Source organism: Melanotaenia boesemani, chromosome 8, assembly GCF_017639745.1.
Source record: "Melanotaenia boesemani isolate fMelBoe1 chromosome 8, fMelBoe1.pri, whole genome shotgun sequence".
In the NCBI taxonomy this organism is placed as follows: domain Eukaryota; kingdom Metazoa; phylum Chordata; class Actinopteri; order Atheriniformes; family Melanotaeniidae; genus Melanotaenia; species Melanotaenia boesemani.
This window is the reverse complement of record NC_055689.1, coordinates 34,192,381-34,215,571: the sequence shown is the minus strand read 5'-3', so window position 1 is coordinate 34,215,571 and position 23,191 is coordinate 34,192,381. Positions and strand designations below refer to the sequence as shown.

The 23,191-nt window shown below is 40.9% G+C and overlaps 3 protein-coding genes across 7 annotated transcripts in view; 2 read left to right on the top strand and 1 right to left on the bottom strand.

Moving 5' to 3' along the window:
• LOC121645114 (zinc finger protein OZF-like) overlaps positions 1 to 23,191 on the top strand; it is a 352,747-nt gene that overhangs the window by 168,079 nt on the left and 161,477 nt on the right. The window lies entirely within an intron of this gene.
• LOC121645098 (zinc finger protein 420-like) overlaps positions 1 to 23,191 on the bottom strand; it is a 1,096,702-nt gene that overhangs the window by 1,007,474 nt on the left and 66,037 nt on the right. The gene's annotated exons all lie outside the window — the stretch shown is intronic.
• On the top strand, positions 125 to 11,742 carry cfap206 (cilia and flagella associated protein 206). Of its 5 annotated transcripts, none has more exons than XM_041993475.1 (12): positions 125 to 307; positions 536 to 589; positions 1,312 to 1,402; positions 1,754 to 1,942; positions 3,185 to 3,352; positions 6,489 to 6,703; positions 6,787 to 6,906; positions 7,517 to 7,712; positions 7,811 to 7,951; positions 9,936 to 10,129; positions 10,328 to 10,462; positions 10,600 to 11,742. In XM_041993475.1, the coding sequence occupies exons 1-12, from the start codon at positions 197 to 199 to the stop codon at positions 10,819 to 10,821; spliced, it is 1,836 nt and encodes a 611-aa protein (XP_041849409.1). In that variant the 5' UTR covers positions 125 to 196; the 3' UTR covers positions 10,822 to 11,742. The 5 variants fall into 5 exon arrangements, with proteins under 5 accessions (XP_041849409.1, XP_041849408.1, XP_041849410.1 ...); XM_041993474.1 differs by having other exon boundaries at positions 10,319 to 10,462; XM_041993476.1 differs by lacking the exon at positions 536 to 589 and having other exon boundaries at positions 10,319 to 10,462.

Below are 23,191 nucleotides of genomic sequence, written 5' to 3'. Positions count from 1 at the left end.
TAATTATTATGTTCTATTATGTTTTCTCTTAAACCTAACGTCCTGGTTGCAGTACTAGAACGTAACAACAGTGCCCTCTACTGGACGACGTCATATATCGCATATGGTTACTGTTAGGCACAGTTACCGTGGCAACCGTTCAGGGAAACGTGTAGCTAGGTAAACATTTTCAGGACCAGCTTCTCGTCTTGTTGTTATGGCTCAAGCTCAAGAAGAAAGCGTGATTATTAAAAACATCACTCGTGAAATAGTGCAGGAGTATGAACAGCGCGGACATCCGGTTTCGGACATGCTGGCAACGTTTATGGTAAGTGAACCAGAGCTAACCACAGCTAACCTAACCACAGCTAACCTAAACTAACGTTAGCCGTTAACCGTCTTTAACTGACAATAGTTTAACTTTAAGGATTATTTAGTGCTATAACGTTTTTGTTTTAACGAAATTAGCTCACCCATAAATAACGGCCTAAAAGTCTGTTAATAATTATTTATCATATTCTTTTCTGTTCTTCGGTACCTTTTTTTCCCTCCGCAGGTGAAAGCTTTGCTGTTGGTGCCAGGAAATGTAGATCTCCAGAGACTTAAACAGGTTCATTACTTCAGTCTTTAACAAAGTACAATGCACAAACTTTAGTATACCAGCTGTAAGTTTTGGTACTTAAAATAATTAGTTTGATCAAGCAAACAGTCAAAAAGCATTTAGTTAAGTCAGTTTCTAAATGTATTCATGTTATTTGTAGATTATTTCAGTTTTTGTGTGTAGATATTTTAATTAATATTAACTATATACTCATTTTATCAACAGTGTATGTGATTTTCATCACAATTTACAGCTCAAAAAACACACTTTTGGGTGCATTAGCCATTCAAATTTTGTAAAATATAACTAAAAGCCGATGCAGGGATTTTCCAACTCATCTAAATCTTAAATAAAAAAAATATTTTAGAATACCTTGAAACTAAGGAAAGTTTTGTTTTGAGGAAAATATTCTCATTTTGAATGTGACAAAGTTTCTCTCTCAGATTTTAGAGGAAAAAAATAAACTGATAAGAGTTCAGCAACATGATACGGTAGAAGGAAGAATATATATATATATATATAATGTGTGTGTGTATATCAAGAACCAATAACATCTAATGTTATATTTGAACTATTTTTAGCTACATACTGTGTTTGCATCTTTGCATTTTTATAAATTTTTATATGTCAACTAAATCATGTTGTAAACTGAGTAAACATCTTATGAAATGTTTTCTGTCTCCGAGCTTGACTGAAGTGTCGAGTTCAGCTCTGTTTTTATTATCTTACAGGTCTGTCTACGTAAGCTCATGGAAGAGAGCAGCCCATCACTGGACACAATCAAAATGCAAGTGTATTTTGACATGAATTATACTCCACGATGTAAGTGGTAAAACACCAAAACATTGGGTTGTTACATCAAATAAGAGTTTGTGTTTGTTGTGGTGGTCGACTGCATCAACAGTCTTTTTATTTTCAGATGACGTGGTTACTGTCTAAAAGTATTTTTGAACAGATATCATATGTTGATCATGTGATAAAATTAAACCTTCACTTTTATATGAAGCACACTAAAACTGTTATTTTTTTGACATGGTTGGACTCACAATGTTTAAGATATTTAAATATACTTTTGTTTACACACTTTTTTTATCAGCTTGCATTCTTCTTTTTGTCATCATTGGTGCTTTTCTGTGTTTCTATAATAATAATACATGTTTTACGTTTTTACAGGTACATTTCTTGAGGAAATCCATGATGTGCTTGTGTCCAAGCTAAGCACATTGAGCCGAGAGATCACAGACAGCAGAATAAAAACCAGATCTGAATTAAATGCTCTGTACCATAAAATCACCACCTACATCCTGCTGCGATCAGCTATGGGCTCACCTACAGATGTCAACGCTGTGGAAGAAGCCACAGGTAACACATCCTTTTTCTTGGTCTGAGTCAGTTAAGTTAGTCAAAATGTAGTGACTGCAGTTCACTAAAAATCTGCATAACCTCAATTAAAAATAAATTAAAATACATAGTACATACTACAAGGCTGTGGGGGGGAGAGTAACACTCCAAAGCTACAGCGCATGCACAGATAATGACATATCTGCTTGCTACAGTACGTTTTGGTGCAAAAAGCTGTACACAAGCCAGGACTGTCTGGAGCAGCACCATAGCACAGTTGGTCATGGGCGCCATTATTGTTGTTGTTTGCTGCATGTTCGTCACATTGACGCCAAATCCTCTAGTGGTGCAGTTACGCTGTCCTCCCAGAACACAGACGGTGGAGGTTTCCAACCTATCCTTCTTAGTACCTGGTTTCAAACATGATCTGATTCATGGAGATTAAATGTGTAAATGTCTTTGTAAATAATAAAACACACACACACACACACACACACACACACACACACACACACACACATATATATATATATGTATATATATATATATATATATATATGTAGTGCTTAGTTAAAGTTTCCAAGGTTTGTTGAGCATTATGGGCTCAATATAAAGCTGTGAATGAATGTTTGTCATCCTACAAAAGAAATCTGCCCGAAAAATGCAGAAAAGGGTTTGCATGGTTGTAAAAACATTTGTATTCGTGTGAAAATAATAGAAGTTCTTTTGCAAAAATCCTGTCTACAGATACGAAGCACAAACTGCGTGCGAGACTCTGAAGTTGCCGCCTCAGATTTTGTCCCTGTCTTCTTACGTCTGATTGGATGGTGACTAATCAAACTGTCCACTCAGAGAGCTGCCTGCTTCCTGTACTTCCGCACCACTGCAGTTTTAGGAGTAGATCAATTTTAAGGATGGGCGATGGTGCGACCAGAGTGGTTTATTATATGGGAAAAAAAGATATATCAGCATTTTCTAAAATAAACAAAACGGTGAATATTGCACCTCAGTTACCATTCTTTACTTTAAACATCAGCAGCTTTTGATCCACTGATAAACTTTTTATTCATCCATTTATTTGGGTTTCCTAAATATCCTGGTTCTGTGCACTGAGACTATGTACGTATGTCTTGAATCAGTCTGGATTAAATAAGGCTAAAATGCATTCGTAAAACTACTTCTTATCAATTTTTCTATTTAATATATAATTATATAATAACATCCAAGGTGGTGCTGATAGTAATTTTTCTTTTCTCATCCCAGCTGCCCTCCAGAGTATCTTCCCCAAGACTGAACTTGGAGCCTTCATAGTGCTGTTGAAGAGGGAGAAGGAACAGCTGCTTAAAGAGCTCACTCTGTTTGTGACAGGGATCCGACTCTTCAATAAAGTTAACAAGAAAGAAGATGACGAGCTCAACATCCACGATTTAAGTACTTCCAAGCCCTATTTTAGCCTATATATTTATTATTTATTCATTTAATATTTGTTTTTTCATGTTTTTACATTCTTTTCCTTTTATTGCTTTCCTAATTTTTTTTTTTTTTTTTTTCCCACATATTTATTTTGTTTTTATATGATCCTAAATAAATGTCGGCATTTATAGGGGTTTAATTATTGTAGCTGGGTCAGGGAACGGTATACTGCTGAGACACCACGAAACAAAAATTCTTATTTGTGGATGTGAACTGAAAATTTAAGCTGGATTTAAACCCACACGGCGTCAGTATAAGATGTAACTATGTAAGGCAGTCAGTAACAGCAGCAGAGGTGTGCAAAGTGGCACAGTGCAAGACAGTCATTAGTGGGTTAAAGGGTTTAGAGTCCAGGATGTTTTCTTTTGGGGGGCGGGGTCCAGTTTTCATTTGGGGAGTCCAGTTTTCTTTCTGGTGGATGAAGGTGTTGTTCAGTCGGGGGGGTAAGGGAACGGAAACTCCTATACCTCCTACCAGAGGACAGGAGGCTGAACAGGTTTTGCGCAGGGTGGTTTGCATCGCACATGATTGTGATCGTCTTTCGGGTGAGGCGGGTGGTGTATATGTCCTTCAGGGAGGGGAGTTGTAGTTGGTGCAGCTCCCGCCCCACACAGTCATGCAGCTGGAGAGGATGCTCTCAGTGGTTCCTTGTGTTCATGATGGGTGGTGGGGCTCTTACCCACTTGAGTTTGCGCAAGAAGTAGAGGCGCCGCTGGGCTTTCCTCGCCAGTGATGCAGTGTTGGTGATCCAGGAGAGGTCTTCACTGATGTGCACACCCAGAAATTTGGAGCTGCTCGCTCTCTCCACAGCAGCACCATCGACGGTCAACAGCTCGCTCCTCTCATCAGTGCTCACTTTTACTGACAGTTAAACAGTTCCTTACCTTTTTGCAGTTAGAGGCAAACTTGACTTTGTTAGCAACAGTAGCTCATTCCAGACTTATCATCATTGTTTTGACCTTTTAAGTTAATTTGGTCCAGCTCCATAACAATATTTTATTGACAAGCATCACTGCATCACACTGTTAGTTTAAAAATGATACGGTCATTATGATTGTTCTTTTTTTTCTTAATGTTATTCAAACTGTCAGTATGGTGAAATCCTTCTGCAGCGACACCTGCCTGAAAGACCAAATTGAAGTTTGCAAAACCAGACTGCATTCTAGTGAACAGACAGACACTCTTTGACATACCAGAAATGATCTTATCATTTTTATTGCCACTTTCTGCCTTCCAGCATAACACATTAACATTGCTAAAATTCCCTTTCTCGTTAACCTCGATGAGCAACTTTAGTTTCTAGTTTAATTAACTGGTGAATGTTCATGCTTAGCCAAGATAAGGTCAAACCGTGCCAGTGGGATTATAAACTGCCCAGATGTTACTAACATGGAAAACATGGACTGAAAATTGATCTCTTTAGTGAAGACTGAACAGTTTGTATCAGGTCCAGTCCCGACCCCAAAGAGGGGATGTTGGAACACCTCAGAACCAAAGCTCTTTTTTCTGGTTTTATACTGAACATTTACTGCTACAGAGAAGAAAAACTTCCTTTCCAGGTAGCCACTCCCACCAACTTCCTTCATTTTCAGATAAACCCCCTGGATTTCCCTAAGTCTTTGGCTCAATCCCAAACCGCCCCCTACACGCTACCCCTTTAGTACCGTGTCACTGCCTCTGTAATCACACTCGAGCTGTGGAGGGCACTTTAGTGGGAGAGGGAGGGTATAAATGAATGAAAGGAATGGACGCTCTCTTCCCTCCACTGGAAAAGGAAGCCCTTGTTGCCATTAGCAACACAAAGATGGCCCAAATTCATTTTTTCATATAAACCATCATATAAACTATAGAGCTGCACCAGCTGCTCGTTTTTTCCACTGTCCCTGAAAAACATAAATTCAGCAACCATTACATGGACAAGAGCTGCAATATACTTCAAATACTTTCTTTAAGTCTTTCAAACCCATTACCTTTTAACATTTCCAATCAAACAAATAAATGAATGCTCCTAATTGTGCTTCCATCACATCAAATGCCAGCATAGAGGAAGATTTACTACTTTTTTCTCTTCCTAAATCTTTGTGTTTTCTGTCAATGTGACGAACAAGCAGGACACATGTGGAACTCACAAGTCACACCCTCGCTATTTGAGGGCTGAACCGTCCACTCGCTCCCACACGACGTGGTTTGGGACGGACCTGAATATGGCGGAGCCTCCGTGAGAAAGTGCAAACGGAGGGTTGGTGTGTAGAGGTAGTTTTTGAGCGGTTTGAGCCCCTCCTTCCAGCCAGACCTCCAAGGGGGTAACACCTCACCTGCTTTGGTCCTGGAGGGTCAAACTAACACAGTCTCAGCATCCTCCATCCCGAGACCCAGGGCTGTTTGACTGCTATGCGTCTCAGCATCCTCCATCCCGAGACCCAGGGCTGTTTGACTGCTATGGGTCTCAGCATCCTCCATCCCGAGACCCAGGGCTGTTTGACTGCTATGGGTGCTCGTGTAGGACGATAGCCGCACCAGCAGGTGATTAATTAGCAAGCTCCTGTGTTATCAGCCCACACAGGGACAAAATGCTCTGACACTTGAATCTGTCATCTGTCACTGTGGATCACATTCAGAATCATCTTCAGATGCAGTCTGTGCTGTTCTTTTGAACTACCTCACCTCCACTTTCCCCCTGAAGAACAAACTTCTCCAGAAGTACTGAGCTGGCTTTCATCATTTTTTTCAGCCTGAAAACAAAGAAAGAAAAAGTCTGTCTTCATGGAGCCTCTGCTTGGCCTGTCCACCTTTTAAATGATTAACTAGACAAAACCCAACATTTCTAGTGAGTGAGCAGGATATTGATCATTGATCAGGATATTTACATAAATGGATCAAGAGAATCTACAAGTTGTCACATTCAGCTCTAATACTTCAAATTATTATGTATGTTCCTAATAAAGTGGTATAAGCACCTTCAACTGCTCAAATCAGGCTGCAGTTAATAAAAGAGTTGTTGGTGTCTTTACAATATGATGAGTGAAAGTAACGTATGTGTGTGTGTGTTTCCTTTATTTATGAGCAACTTTGTCATTTTAAATTGCCCTGACAGTGCCTGCCACTCTTAACGAAGCTCTTCCAGTCACCATTGAAAGCATAAAAAAGATGATGAGTGTGACTCAGAGTTTGATGTGGAAATACACAGCTGTGCTGGAGAAGCTAACAGACCCTGACTTCCAGTCTGGACAGCAGCATGTGCCCATTGTCCTGCTCAAACAGGCTCTCTACAACTTCAGGCAGCACGAGGTTTTCCTCAAAATCTTACTGGTGAGGTAACGGTGCAAGCAACTGTGAAATTAGTTAATATTTTTCATTCACTGTAAACACTGTGGTTTTCTTTTCTCCTCCAGAATGATGCATGTTTATGTGCCAAACACATTGAAAGTCTGCAGGCTGAAATCTGGTCTCAGCTGAAGCTGCTCAAACAGAAAGTGAAACCAAAGACCGCTGTACCAACTGCAGTAGTGTCTGTAAGTGCATCAGTCATGGACCCTGTGTACAACTTTCATGTATTCTTCCTTTCTGTTGTTTCCGGAGAGTCTGCTTCAAATCGGGCAAAGAAGCTGTTCAGCTCCTCTGCCAGTGAGGCGCCTCCTTCAGCAGCTCTGATGTTGGCCTTGTAGTTCGTGAGGTGCTGGACCCCCCGCTACACCTGCCTGCTCTTGTTACTCTCCAGGTGTTCCTCGATCCTCCTCCTGTAGTCTGTCTTGGCCTCTCTGATACCTCTCTTCAGGTTGGCTCTGGCTGCCCTGTACAGAGCGCTGTCACCAGACCTGAAGGCGGTGTTCCTTTCAGCTGCTGGACTTTCTGGGTCATCCAGGGCTTCCTGTTGGGGTACACCTGGATGGTCTTGTCCACTGTGACGTTATCTATTCAGTTTTTGATGTAGCATTAGACACTGTCTGTGAACACCTCCAGGTTTGGGTGTTTGAAAATGTCCCAGTTAGTTCTGTCGAAGCAGGATCATCAGGCCAAGTTGATACTGTCTTTATGGGTTTGGGAGCAGTATGTATGTGTGTGTAAGTGTATATATAATTTTATATACAGCCTCCTAACTCTTACATTCCATTAATCTTTCAGCCTTTATTTATGGTCCTGTCAAAGTTGTGGTTTGAAGTTCAGGATGAGGCTGAACTGCTGACCAGCCTTGGAAACCTCACCGTCGGTCTTCAACCTTTCCTCACCTCTCAGGCAAAGTCTTTCTCTGAGTTATATCCTGACAGCCTGCTGGAGGCAGCAAAGGTGAAGACGGATGAACAGAGAAGGGCAGAGTCAGGTATGACTGATGTCACACACAGGCACATTAAAGTATATTTCTCATAAGTTTCCATTATCACAGTGTCATGCTAAATCTAGCTGTGTTCTGTGTTTTAGATGAGCCTATCAGTGAAACTCAGTGGAAGACCAAAGAATGGCTCCTGCCTGAAACTACATCCAGTTTTAATGAGCTGCCGCTACAGTATAGTGGATTCTGTGGTTACATGCTTGTAAAAAGAGATGGCATCCTTCTTCCAGGTACAGCCCACATTAAACACAAAAGAAGAAAAAAGATTTCATTTAAGCCAAAGAAAATTTCCTCCATTTCTAAGTGTGACATGAGTAAAAGCCATTGTGTCTTTTAAAGGTCCCATTTAATGCTAAATTCACTTTCTAAAGGTTTTCTAACAGTCATGTGTCCTCATAGCCTGTGTACGAGGCCCAAAAATGAGAAGATTCTGTCTCCTCTCTCACTGCTTGCTTCACTTTTTAGCAAATGTTTGCTTAAACAGTTGAGTCTGAGGTCTTTCCCTTTGTGACCTCACGAAGGGAAATAACCACTCTGGATACTCTGGAAACTGTCCCCGCCCCCTTGGCTAGCTGAGCCTACCCTCTAAAATCAAAATCAAAATTTTATTTGGAAACTCCTGATTGTCAGCTGAGTAAAAAGCTACAGGAAAATGTCTTGTGTTTCTGTACAGCTGTGTAGCAGTCGGTGTTCTGGTGTTAAGTTTGAAGGGTTGATGCTTCTGCCTGCTGTGTCTTTGTCTCTTCCTTCATTTTTCTACTTTCCTTTTTACTTTTCTTCATTATTCTCCTTTTTAAATGTCCCCTGGTCAGGTCCAGCAAGATTACATGAATTCCATAATTCAAAATATATAAATAAGAAAAAAATTTAAATAAATAAATAAAATCAGATTATCAAGAAGAGTCTTACACCCATGAAGCTCCCCTTGGCAAGGCAAAGTTGTTTGGTACAACGCAGCAGCCAGACCATCATTCTGCTGCCACCATGCTGGACAGGACAAGTTAAAAAAAGAAAAAAAAAAGAAGTAACTGGTTACTGTAACTAGTTACTTTTTTCAGTAACTTTCACAACACCGCTTATTAGACCCCTATACCAAGGGATGTAGGGAAAAATAGTAGTAAAAAGTGTAAACTCAGTTCACAACTTTGACAAATCAATTTTTAAAAAGGTGTTCGGTTGGTCCTGTGATGGATTAGCCCGTCCAGCGTCTCCTGCTTCTCACAAAGTGGCAGCTGGGATAGGCTTCATGTCACTGAGTGAGGGTGTAAAAAGATGGATGGATTTTTTACACACTGGGAAGTTTTAAGATTTTGCTTTGTTTTTCGGTGGAGGAATCAATCAAATTTTATTTGTATAGCCCTTTTTTTAAACAAAAAGGTACTCAAAGTGCTTTACAACAGTCATCTGAGCAGGACTTGTTTAATGTGACACAGTAGGTCATATTTATTAGGTGTGGACGAACAAATATTGACAAATGATGCAAAATGTTCAGATATCTAACTCTGTATTTCTGATGTAATTTTGCATGAGATTTTAATAGTTTGTTTTTTTTATTTACAGAAGAACATTACTGCAAATATATATCAATCCTATATATCCTAAAAGATCCAAAACCAATTTAATTTAATTATGGGTGCCAATGTAGTATTAAGGCACACATATTACTATTTGTCTGCCTTTATTCTGTAATATTTTTTAAACTTCTCCTGTTTCCATCTCAACTCTCGGTTCGCCAGTTCTCTCTGCTCTTTGCCAGCAACCCCACAAAAGTTGTATCAACATGTGCATCTCGATTGGGAGACGAGTGCTTTGACTTTCGCTGTAGAAAGTCTAATTCGCAGCAAACTGATTTTTGGCAACTCTAGCATCATGCGTTCTAAATCTGGCCCAAAAAGAATCACACCCAGTTCTCCCTGTACATACACAAATTTATCAATTAAATCCTGGGCTGCAGTAGCGAATGCTGAGGACCTCTCAGTCTCTACTGAGAACATGCAGGACTGAATATTTTAGTCTCAGATACCACAAGGCTCCTTAATGGGTGGACCATTTATTCATTCATTCATTTGGAGAACTGAAAGGGACTGACAGCTTAAATCATCACAACTATCTTGTTCTATCGGTGTGTAATCTGTGTGAAGGGATTTAGTTTGATGAGCATCCTTAATCCAGTTTGTTTTCTGTGTAGTATTTGACAGAGTTTGCCTTTTGTAGGCAATCCAAACATTGGAGTCCTGAAACACAAGGAAAAGCTCTATGCTTTCAGCTCCAAAGAAGCTGCCTTGGAATTTGCCGCTTGTCCAGATGACTTCATCGCTGAAGTGGCAGAAAAAACCAAACATTTTCCTGAACTTCTTCAACTTCTCCAACTCAGTCAGCAGTTTTCCTGTGTCAGTGCAAACGCCGAGGTAAGCAGCCTCAGATTTCTTTATTTACTTTCTTTTCTGGGTACAACTAACCAAGAATTTAAGAATATATGTGATATAACCCACAGATTTTATTATTTAAAATAAAAGCTCCTACAGCTCATCAGAAAAATCATACTGTCTGTATAATTCATCAGTCTCACATGTATTTTTTTATATGTGGTTTTGTAGAAGCAGGAGGAGGAGAGTTTATTGGTGAAGTCCATCATCAAATGTGAGATTGGCACACAAACAGTCCTCCACCCCACAGAGTCGAACATTGACAAGTCATATGAGTGGAATAACTGGGAGCTTCGACGACAAGCTCTCAAATTGGTGATTAGCAGACTTGCCAAAAATCAGTCAGTTGTCTCACTTGGACCTTGAACAACATTTGCCTCCAATATCCAATATGACTTCGTTACAACAGGGCTGTTTTTAGTCTAACAACCATTTCTGTTCCATAACCTCAGGCTGATCTTCGGACCAAAGTCACACACTCTGTTCAGACTGACCTGAGCCACATGAGGCGGGAAAACGCCACGCAGACCTGGCTGCCTAAAGATGCTGCATCTCAAAGCAAGAAAGATGGTGGAAGTAATGTACCCAAACCTCAGATCTACCTAGCAGGTCTGAGGGGACAAAGAGGTCCACCGGTAGTTAAAACAGACCTGACAAGATCTGTTGATGATTAACCCCCTGAGACACAGGGGAAAATATTAATATTAAGACAGTAAATGAAGAAATTACAAAGAATTCTCTGGTTCTGGGTACCAGGGACATTTCTGTCTGAACTTTAAAACTGCAATTTGTTAGCCTTTTTTCTGAAAAGATGAAAAATACCAGCTAAAATTCTGGGCAACAACATAACCCCCCCCTTTTTTTTATTTTGTTTTGTGTACAGAATTATTCTAAATTGTGATTTTCAATTTCTTTCAGCTACCAAACAGGGTTATTCGAACATGCATGTGCAACAAAACAACAGCAATAAATAAACAAACATTTGTCTAAAGGCACACGGTTACTGAAATATAGCCATAAAAATGTAAAGAATTTTAACTAATTAGAACATCAAAAAATATTTAAAGTCTAAAATGGTAAAACTCTAAAGTCTCAACACATACAGCACGAAATCACAGCAGATCATAAATGGTAGAGCAGGAAACAGTTTCTGGTCTTTGTAACTCACACAAACAGGTTCACTTGCTTGACAGATGGTTTGTCTTTGCATCCATCTTCTCTGCACCATGACGAATGCACTCCCTGCTTCAGCTTTGGCAAATGGTTGCGGATGAACAGGGGCCTCCTGTTTGATGGAAGACACTCAGCATTGTAGTTATCTCATCGCTATCGTCGCTGGCCACATTGTTAGCCTGGTGACGTCCTGCCTGAGCAATCATCTCTTCAGCCAGCTGCAGCCTGAAGTCAAAGTACTGCACCCTCTCCTTCTCTGGTTTTCCAGAAACGTTTTGGTCCGACCTGTACTCCATCCAGCTGTTTGTTGTGGCTGTACAGTCTGTTTTCTTGTGCGGCTTGACATTGGGTAGAAGCTGATCATGCGGTCGCACAAATCAACACTATCTTATTTTTTTTATTTGGCTACAACAGCTAGTCGAGGCACAGTAACATTGCATTTCTCTTTTGTTGACCATCGCATACAGCTGTCCTGAAGTTCTATTCCATGGACAGTGGAAGCCAGCAGGACTGCCTTCCTGCCACAGCAACCTGTTTTTCTAACAACCATTTCCATTGGTGTCATCGATTTGCACAGTGCAGGTATTTGATTCTTCATAATGGTCCCTGTTCCCATTTTTACACACTGTAATACTAATGAACTTCCCAACCCTAGTTTACACATTGTTCCTGATCATAACATACGACCATTATTATCCCTTTATCCTGCCTCAGAATCAGGTTCGTGGTCAGATTCCTCAACGGCTGCAGAATCGTCCTCTGAGTGTTGATCTTCCCTTCTATCTCCCCTTCATCCAGCTCATCTTCAGACAGCGCTAGGTCTGAATCTCCCTCCACAATTCTTTGTAAAATCCTTTCCACCTCACTTAGCCCTCTCTTAGCCCTGTCTTCTTAAAGGGAAAGTAACATTCACATACATACTATAAATAATGCTTGACTTAGAGGTCTGAGACTCATGTCCTGCACAGAGGACAAAAAGGAATTGCTGGGTTTTAGGAGGTAGGTGGGCAGAAACGTCTAACTAAATAAAAGTTGTTTTAACCTTTGTTTCTTAATACTTTGGACGATTAAACAAAATTTACTTGTGATCTGATACCATTTCAGAATCATACTTATTAAAAAAGATATCAACATGATGGCAAAAGCACACAGTACACCATTTACATCATCAATACAAAATGTAATAAAAATATCTATAGATTCATGAGTTCGTAACCGCCCACTCCACCCACAGGCCTGCTCACCAGCTCTTCTAAGTTTACTTTGAGCTTGGCAAACTGTAAAATAAAATAAATGATAATTGCTGCTCAGTTTCAATTAAGCTGAGACCTCATTATGACACCAGTTTCGTTTTAATGTCCAACTAGAGAGTCTGGTAGTCTTTTTTTTCACTTTGGTATTTTCTGTAGTTGTGGAATGAGTGCTGGAGACTGAAAAAAACTGGAAAACATATATGAGAAGTAGACATCACATAACAGTGAAGCACAGTGGTTAAAAGAGCTAAGAGTGGACCACAGCTCCCTTCCTGAAGAAAGTCCAGTTACCATCACAGTGGCAGATATCCAGCAAAGAATCTGAGTTTGAAGACTGGACAGCACCTGGCCCGGACATGATCAATGCCTACTGGTTAAAGATGCTAACTTCACTCCATGAGCGTCTAGTGGCAGAAATTAACCAAATGCTGAGGGATGGGATCCACCATGAACGGTTGACCACCAACTGAAAGATCCCCAGAAGGGAACATATGCATAATGCATCATCGATACAAATCCTCTTGACTTATGGGGAAGACACACGGGAGGCGACGTCGCTCCTCCATAAATTTCTATGAAACTTGTGTGATTAGGTGAAAATCGCTGCCCTCCTCCAGCCAAGCGACATGCGACATTCGCGCATGTGAAAAGTTGTGCTCGTTCACGTAGACGTGCACACGGGGCTTGTGATGCGACACAAGAAAATAGAAAAATGTTCCATTTTTGTAGCTGTCGCATGGCATTACAACCGATCAGCGAGGGGCTTCATGGACTGAATTCACCCCCCTGGTTTTATTGGTTATTTTAATTGATATCTTTTGTTTAATAAATTCATTTGTTTATTGGAACTGCTGTCTCTGCCTCGTGCATATTGAACCTGGATGCCTGGTGGTAAGTTCACCACTTGGTGTATTTCCCCGGGTGAAAGTCCCAGGTGGTGTTGTCCGACCCTTGTTTGACCAGCTTAACACAAAGAACAGCATTTTTAATGTGTTCAGTGGAACAAAGAGACGTAGTACTGTGGTAAGCAAGTCTGCTTCTTCCACAACATCACCAGCTCGATTAAAGGCTGGGGCTGAGACAGACATTCTTTTGGCTTGTCAAAGACTGCTGAAGGAGACGCATGCTTTAGAAGAGTACCAAGGGGTTGCTGCGGAGAAAGGAGGAGCTAGATTTGGATATGGAACTGACTGCTTCTATCGCTAAAGTAAATGTGTTAAAGGCCTCAGAAGGTTCTCGTGTCTCATGTTTCTGTAGATGGAATGAATACTTATCTGAAAAGAGAACACAGCTGAATGCTAATGCTGCAATATTTGTACCTGAGTTTAAAATGTAACCATTGACTACTGTAATGGAGTGACTGACCGGAGGACCAGAACCCGTGATTGCTCATCCTGGAGGATACTTCAGCCCCTGGGTCAGCCTTAACCGTCAGGGGACGGCGGGGGGACTCCGTTCAGGCACCACTGATATCCAGAACGAAGTCTGCGTGTGGAGCAGCACCCAAACCACACACGGTGAGAAGTTTTCATATCGGGGTCTCATTTACCACCCTTTTCTCACTATCTTATGAAAATAGGGTAGGGTCCCACTATCTTTTGAAGACAAGGTAGGTCACTATTCTACTGCGGTAGGGTAGGGTTAGTCCGGCACTGAGGTGAAAACTTCGGTGGTAATAAGAGGCGTTTTAGTCAATTTTTGTGCCTGAGTGTGGGCTACTTGAAGAAGAAAAATCCAACAGGAGACATCCTAGCTGCATAATGGGAAACACAGCTGTTAAAGGAGAAGGAGGGTGAGTGGGACTCCCCAATATGTAACAAAGGGAAAAATAAATAAAAAGGCCAGGCAGAATAATATTTAAGTGCATAAATATAAGTAATAAAATAAGTACATAAATAAGTCAAATAGGTGCACCGCATAAAATAAAAAAGAAATGAATATTTAATAAATAAAATAAGTGAATTATTGAAGCATAAAAGGAAAGAATAATGAAACCAAATAAGAAGATAACAAAAAGAGTCAAAGAGTGTGTGGTTGGAGATTCTCTGACATTCTGAAGCAGCAGACAGAGAGGACACGTTGGTAATAACGAAGCTCTGTCTAACAGTTTAAGTAGGATTGAGAAATCTCATGAAGAAATAAAATGGTACTTTTAACAGTAAAAACTAAATTAGAAGGAGATGCTAAATTTACGCCTGGAAAAGATCCAGATAATGTAAAATGATCTGATCAGGCTGAGGAAATGTTTGCTCTGCTCCAGAATACTTAATACACACAAGGACACTTTCGGGTTGTAAAAGCTGGTTGTCTGTTTGGAAAGAAAAATAGAACATTTTATCCACAAGTCTATCTGAAAAACTATAGTTTTTGAGTCTCAGCTGACTTGTATTTGCATTTATAAAATATTTTTATAAGAATTTCATTTCTTTCTTATGGACACCTTCATCACAATGCTTTAATTTTACTGGATTCTTTCTACTTAATTTGTTTAAAAATGACTGAATATCAGTCATTTCTTTTTCCTGCTAATTTAACTGACCTGGTTGGTGGACACACACATACATACCAACACACACACACAAGCTCACAGTATATAAATATATATATAAATATATTCTTTTAAACTAGTCAAACATGAACAATTTCTACCTTAAAGGAAATGAGATCTGTCAAATCTGAACAACACTTTGCTTGCAATGAAGAATGCTTTTGCTTATACACACACATACATGGGAGAATTTATTTTTAGCACTATCAAATCTCTGAGAGAAAACATTTGCAACTTCCCTCAGACACAAACACACACACTGTGTAGGATAAATATTAACACTATTTTCCTTTTTCTGCTTTTCCCCTCCCTTTGTCTCTGTCGGAGACACCCTCTCCTGAAGCTCACAGGCTGCACACCTGACTCGACTCAGTTCTTCCGCCGGGATAAAAGTCCCACTGATATATATATATATATATATATATATATATATGAATATATATATAAACTTTCTATCACCATTATGTCTTACGAACTGATACTGATACCCACCCCTACCAGCTCCACCTGATGCTCTATAGGATTCAAGAAACAAAGACAGAAGATACTCCAGCATTTACCACCAGAGTTCCTCTGCTTCGAGTTTCAAAGAGACTAAAACCAGATGTTTGATGGATGTGTAAACATCTGCCTTTGGATGGTAGAACACCATCCTCCACAACGCTCCTGATCATGCGTTTATTCAGAGGACAAACCAGAACAAGAGCTCTTCAACCAGCTCCGAGGTGGCGTGGCCGCTGGGTTCTGAGGGGCGAACAGAGAGGTGGGTGCTGGGGGCCCGAGGTTGGAACACCATCCGGTTCTACTGACCCGAGAGAGAACATCCATGTGGTGAAAAGGGTCATTGGCCATAAAAGCAAAAGGTGGTTTGCCACCTGACTGGTCCCCGGCAGAGCTGACTCAGGGATGGAAGCAGTCATGTGACCAGTTAACACAATGATGGTGAGATTGTTCTGATTTCATACTATAAATAATTAATGATTTAATTCAAAACCCTATATTGAAGTTAAACAGATCTACATCTTTTTATGGAAAGAAAGTGCTAAAGAGTAAACAGAAAAAGCTTAATTTCTAGACATTTCACACACATAAGACGAGTTCACAACTGGAACAAGAGACACATACATGTACACACACATTTACATGAACAAACACGCACACTCACTGCAATGAAGTATCTGCTTGCTACTGACGACATGACAACATAACATGACATGATGAGCTACTAACCCTGTCTTGTTTTGCTTTCATGATTTAGAAAGAACAGAACAGGTTTAGCGAGCTGGTGGCAACAACCTTTCCTCAGTTATCCAACACTGATCGGCTCATTGTTTTTAAATGAGAAATGAGTAAAACAAAATGAAAATAATGTTTTCTTTATTTGATCCTGTACGGTTTAGCTCCAGCCAAAACCTTTAAAAATGCAGAATGGCGACGTCCACTGAGTTGCACATCCAAAAATAGACCACATGGGACTCCAGAGTTGACAGAGCTCTGTTTCTTTTTAATCCTTGCTTCGGAGCATTTACATAGTGCATACATTCATCCTCTCCTCGACTCACATTTCTCACAAGGTATATAAAGACTATGGCCACCACCAAGACTCAACAAGCAGAGGTGTATTTACATGGGTGGCCCATTAAAACCCTTCAATACAAAACTAATGCTTAACACCATCCAAAAAAGGCTAAATTACATTACACCATAACCATTACTTAAATTAACCTAATAACTAAAACTAGTAAAGTAAAGAAAAACTAACTACTCCTTCCCCAACTCCCCCCCCCCCCCTCTCTTCAGGCCACTTGGAGTGTGCCAATCAAGCACACCAGGTTCTTGTCAGCTACACTCATGGGCGCGCCTCCATGACTGTGCTGAACTCCAAAATCACCTCAGAGAGATAGAGAGAGGTTAGAAATAAATCAAAACATACTGAAAATAAGCCCAAATCAATGCATCAATACACCAAATAGGATCCATCTTTAGTGAACTGAGACATCAACAAAAACAACAAATAAATGGTATCAAGGTGTACGTATTACCATAAAGCACCTGCTTAGTGAGGGAGTGTCCGGACCTCCCTCACAGATCCCTTCAGACCATCCTAATTGTTACTCACTGACACATGAATTTATATTTCCTCCAGATTACCGTCTAACCTTTCACCCAGGATCTGATAAGATGGTATCTCTCTCATTCCTACAGCTGAAGCAGTGAGAGAGTAAAATCTTTCTGCCAGAGGTGGAAATGCCAACATACTGATCCTTATGTACATTTCTGTAAATACCGAACAGCAGTTTCCCTGCTTGGTTCTCTGTGGTGATGCAAACTGCAAGTCCCCTGATTTCCTGAGAACTTTAAGTGTGTGCGTGATTTGCACCAAAACTGTTCGTGTGTCTCTGGGTTCCAACTTTTTTAAGTTTTTTTTAACAAATGGCTTAAGTTAAGGTTTTAATACTCTTGGTACTGTATCTATAATCTATATTAAACAAGAATTGAATCTGAAACAGTTTTAAAGATACAAACTGAAGACATAATAGATTTATTTTTCAGTCGAGCAAACTAAGAATCTGAAATCTGTCTGAAAACAGATGAATCAATAAATAAATTGCTTAGAGGGAATTTCCTAAGACTTAAAGAAAATGCAGCTGTATAAATGAAATTTAAATTAAATTAAAGGAGCTCCTGTTTTAACTGTCATCACACCTAACTGTGTGCAAATTACTTTTAGTAAAAGAAAGAAAACCTTAAACACTAAAACAACAAATGTTGAGGCATATAAAATGACCTTTTAGGTCATTGTTAACTCTGCTTTAAAACAAGAAAATGCACTATAAAATGACCATTGAGATACCAGAAGAAAATAAAACTTATTTCATATTGGTCTGATATCCTTGGATATTTTAAACTGATTCTCTTATAAATATAATAATAATGACAAAAGGGTTTTGTAAAAGACTAAAAGAGAAAATACTGCTCAAGCACATTTGGCTGATGATGGACACATTATTCAAAGAAATTCCAATTGGGTCTGAGTCCATATCATCTTGGAGTTGAAAGCATTAATAAAAATCTCCAAAACAATTAATGTTTTCCAAATAATTTTAAAATGAACTTTAAGGATCCTCATGAATGCAGGAAAATTGACCTGCTCTGATTCGGCCTTTCTGTGCAGAACGAGTGACGTGACTTTGACAAAGTTTTCTGACTCTGACCTGAAGACAGACGACTGATGGACTGATATTAAATGAACTTTTCTTCCAGCAGGTTCTTATCCAGGATTGCTTCCACAGAAGGCTGATTGCTGTTTTATAACGCTGTTAATTCTGCTGCCATTGACAGTTACACACATTTATTTTCATGAAAAGCAGGACTGATAATCTGTTTACAGGAGGAGGAGACATCTACACTGAATCTCTTTTGTAAAATATGTGTATGTGCATTTTAAAATCAAACATGACTTTGACCCTTATGACATTTTGGGATAAACTTCTACAGGTGGAGAAAATTATCAACATGTACACATGTACTTGTGCTGATGAAGATTGTTTTCACAGGGGGATGCCAGAAACAGGCAACTTCAGGATTCAAGCATACAAGAATGTTAATGTTTTATGAATAATTTTACTCTTTCCTGGGATAATGTAAGATATTTCAATACATAGGGTCCTTTTGTTGATAAATTACATATTCCATTATGCACCTGTTGATTATAGACATTAAAGTAAAGGCAACAGACAGAGAATAAGGGAGAAATGGAGTTCATGATGAAGGAACAGGAGGATGACCTTGATCTGAACGCAGTGCTCTATCCTCCCCCAGCACAACCTCCTTCATCTGAACCTCCTCCTTTTCACAAAGTTAGTTGCCAAATACATCCTATAGCATTACTTAAATTTCTTTTTACAATGGACACAAATGTCAGCACTATTGAGCCATGGGCCTCGCCATGTCTCAACAAGGGGGATGATGGATAAAATACGAAATAAATTCACTGCATATGGTTTCACAAATTATTCAAATAATTTTTGTGCAGCATGATACATGTAAGTAAAAATGAAAAAGTGCTGTTTTACCCCAGGAAATGATGCACTTCACCTTAGGGTGACAAACCTACTTCAAAGTATAACAATTAAATGGACTCGTACAATAGACTGGACTAATATAATTAAGACCACAAAAGGAGGACAGAGAGGACGGGGTGGATGACAAAATAGCAAGAGAAAGACTGAAGAGGGAGAAAGGTGTTACACTTGTGGAAATTTAGGACACGGATTATGATATTGTCATGGTTTAGAGCAAACATGACTACAGGAAGTGATGAAGGACTGAGGAAAGTAGAAGAAGATTTTCAACTTAGAAGAGATCCTTATTACAGCAAATAAGGACCCACAAATAACATTGTTGGTTTATCTTTGTTCACTATGCTAATGGAGACCTGCAAAAGGAGAAACTAACGCAGTCACTCCAAATAACTGACCCCTTCAGAAGCTCTCACAGGTACACTGTGGTTAAGGAAGGCCTGCCATGCCCAGCATCGGGTCCTTCCGTTCCCTGGTTCCTGGGGACTGGGTCCTGGTCAGAGAGACAAGGAGGAAGCACATGCGGTCTAAAAGGTGGCTGGGTCCCTTCCAGGCCCTGTTGGTCACTCACACAGTGGTGAAGGTCGCTGAAAGGTCCACGTGGATCCACGCATCCCACTGTAGGAGGTTCCAAGATCCACCAAGCCCAGCTCCACCAGCTGACCTCTCAACCACAGGGCAGAATAATCCCTGAGGTCAGCCCCGTGTGAGGTAGTCTACCCTCCACGTGGCGACATGAAGTGCACCATCCTTCTCATCACACTCCTCTTCTGGTACCTGGATCCAACTGGTCCTCGCCCAACACAACGCACCCCAGCTCCGTCCCAACCCGCCAGATGACTGCAGGTGACAGAAGCACCCTCCTTACGGAGGCACCGCCGAGACGACCACACCCTGATCATCATGACCACACTGATAATCTTTGGTGGCAGGTTGCAAACATGTCAGCTCATAAATTGACAAATGACAGCTGTTATGTTTGTGGACTGGTGCCACATGCCCCCCCTATTAGACAGTTTTCATTAACTGTTGTCACTCTAGTGCAAGATCAGGATAAGTTAAAATGATAAAATAAGTAAAGGAACAAAATAAGTAGCAAGTAATAAAAACAGACTCATATAGTGGTGTCTACTACATATAGGACAATATATGTAAATACAAATTACACCTACCAATATCAGATCAATATACACTATATACAGTAGGTGCAGTAGAGGAGTGGTATAAAATTAAATGAAACATGTGACTGATGAGGTGCATGCGGTTAGCCGTTTAAGTGTTCAATAAAGTGACTGCAGTGGTGAAGAAGCTGTTTCGGTGCCTGTTAGTCCTGGTCTGCAGGGTTCTGAGGCACCTACCAGATGGGAGCAGTTCCAACAGACTGTGTGCAGGGTGAGAGGAGTCCTTTATGATGTTCCCTGCCCTCCTTTGAATCCTAGTGGAGTACAGGTCCTGAGTGGAGGTTAGGGGGATTATGATGATGAGCTCTGCAGTCCTCACAGTTCACTGTAGTCTAGTCTTGTCCTAATTGGTGGCTCCAAACCACACAGTGATGGAGGAGCACAGGACAGACTTGATGGCTGCTGTATAGACCTGCAGCAGCAGCTTGCGGGGCAGTCCATGTTTCCTCAGGAGCCGCAGGAAGAACATTCGCTGCTGGGCCTTCTTGAGGATGGAGCTGATGTTCTGCTCCCACTTCAGATCCTGAGAGATGATCGTGCCCAGGAATCTGAAGCTCTCTACAATGGACACGCTGCTACTGAGGATTGTGAGTTGGAGCAGAGCAGGGGGGTATCTCCTAAGGTCCACAATAATCTCTACCATCTTGAGAATGTTCAGCTCCAGATTGTTCTGACTGCACCAGACCTCAAGCTGATCCACTTGCTGTCGATATGCAGACTCATCACCGTCCTGGATAAGACCAATGACGGTGGTGTTGTCTGCAAACTCCAGGAGCTTCACAGAGGGTCAGTGGAGGTGCAGTCATTGGTGTAGAGAGAAGAGCAGTGGAGAGAAGACACATACCTGGGGAGCACCAGTGCTGATGGTCCGGGTGTCCGAGGTGAACTGCCCCAGCTTCACCTGCTGGCTTCTGACAGCGAGGAAGCTGAGGATCCACTTAAGGAGGGCAGGGGGCGCAGTCAGCTGGGACAGTTTGGTGCAGAGGGAGGGGGGGGTGATGGTGTTGAACACAGAGCTGAAGTCCACAAACAGGATCCGTGCATAGGTCCCAGGACAATCCAGGTGCAGGGAGAGGAGGAGCAGGGGTGAAGAGCTCCTTCTCAAATCTGCAGGAAAATCTGTTGAGGTTTGCACAGTAAATACACTATTGAGTATTGAATAAAAATTTTATGTATGATACCGTCTCCAAGAGTATGTATGACTCTCCAAGTGTGATAAAAAGGTTGATGTTCTCCTTATAGATGTATGGGAGAAATATAAAGGGCTGCTCCAGAGTCAATACCTGCGAGAGAAACAATACATTTAAGATCTAAACGATGTTTCAATGCTTCAGTTTCTTCACCATTTACTTCAAAGGTTTCAAAAACCCAAAGACAGCAAGAGGGTTATGTTGAGAAAATGTTGGTTCACTGGTATGGGGCGATATCATTTAATATGCACCTGTTAACACCTGGTAACTCTTCGGCGAGAGCAGCTCTGCAGCTCTATGTCTGTGGTGTGGGCCCCGGTCTGCCCTGATTGGGGTGGTTGCCATGATGGCAGCCGCTGTAGGACATGGGTGGACTGGCTCCTGGTGTGGATGGATCCCCATGATATTGTTTCATCACAGCAGCATCAAGCCAGATGTTTATCACTTTTAGTGTTTTATACTACTTTTAGTTCAGAGACAGAAATCAAGGAGTCATGTGCAGAATGGGGTGGTGGTGGTGTGTTTGTGTGTGTGTGGGGGGTTTGCTTTGTGTGTATACATGCATGTTTGTGCGTGCAACTGTATGAAAGACTGATTTTTTGTTTTTTTATGTAGTCTCTTTGATGGGTGCAAAGGCTCGTTTTGTTTTTAATATGCTTAAATTGATTTTTCATGTAAAGTACTTTGTGTTGCCCAGCATGAAAAGTGCTTTATAAATAAAGTTTGATTTGATTTGACATGCAAGCCTGTAGAATTCACTACATAATGTGCCAACTGTAGCTCTGTTTTCAAACTTCAGCAGACATTTGCTTATGTCTTCCAGAGCTGAGCTAGTGAGTCTATTTTCCCTCACATGAGCACAGTTTTGAGGGTCTAGACAGAAGAAATCTAAGCAAAGTTTTGCACTGGCAGAAAACCTTCTATGGATACCGTCTGTCACCGTGTGCACAATGACCTTGTGAATGTTGACCTTGAAGTCAGTGTCAGCTGATGCCAGCTGCTCATCTTCTGCAAGCTCTCCTGCCATTCTTTTCTTTTTTCGAAACCTTCTCTGAGGAAGGGCAGTCTGCACTACCAGCTCATACTCTTCCTCTTCTTCTTGCAACTTTCCATGAGCCCATTTCACAAACTCATCAGCTGCACATTTAACTCCTTCAAAGTCCCTAGCACACTCCCTGAGACCCTCTTCTGTCCCCTCAATCAGACGTTGAGCTGTGATGACATCCATTCTTCTTGTCTGTAAGTATTTTAAAACGAGGGGATGCCTGCTCAAAAATGCCAAGAAAAATGTGAACAGCAGTCACTGTCTCATACCTCAAAAGACTTCTATGAATCCCTTTGCCTCGGCCCTCACTGTTGGCTGTTGTGTTCTGTCATCTACGGTGGTGTGTAAGGTCATAAGCTCAGGAACAAGGCTGCCTAAGGATTCCCAAAGCACCCAAACACTTTACTTAGTGCCGGATCCTTAGCCCACCACCTGATTGGCCGTATTGGGTACAGTCGTCTGTGACCACAGGTGTCTGTAACCACACTAACCACAGGCGCAAATGCAAACAGAACCGTACAGACTCACTTTTTTCACAGTGAGCCACTTGCGACTGGTTCCATCTTTGCTAT

Bases quoted from the DNA above. Each gene is read 5' to 3' on its own strand.
- cfap206 (XM_041993474.1), top strand. From the start codon at position 197: ATGGCTCAAGCTCAAGAAGAAAGCGTGATTATTAAAAACATCACTCGT. The intron at 590-1,311 runs GTTCATTACTTC...ATTATCTTACAG, and splicing joins ATCTCCAGAGACTTAAACAG to GTCTGTCTACGTAAGCTCAT. The intron at 10,463-10,599 runs GTGATTAGCAGA...CCATAACCTCAG, and splicing joins GACGACAAGCTCTCAAATTG to GCTGATCTTCGGACCAAAGT.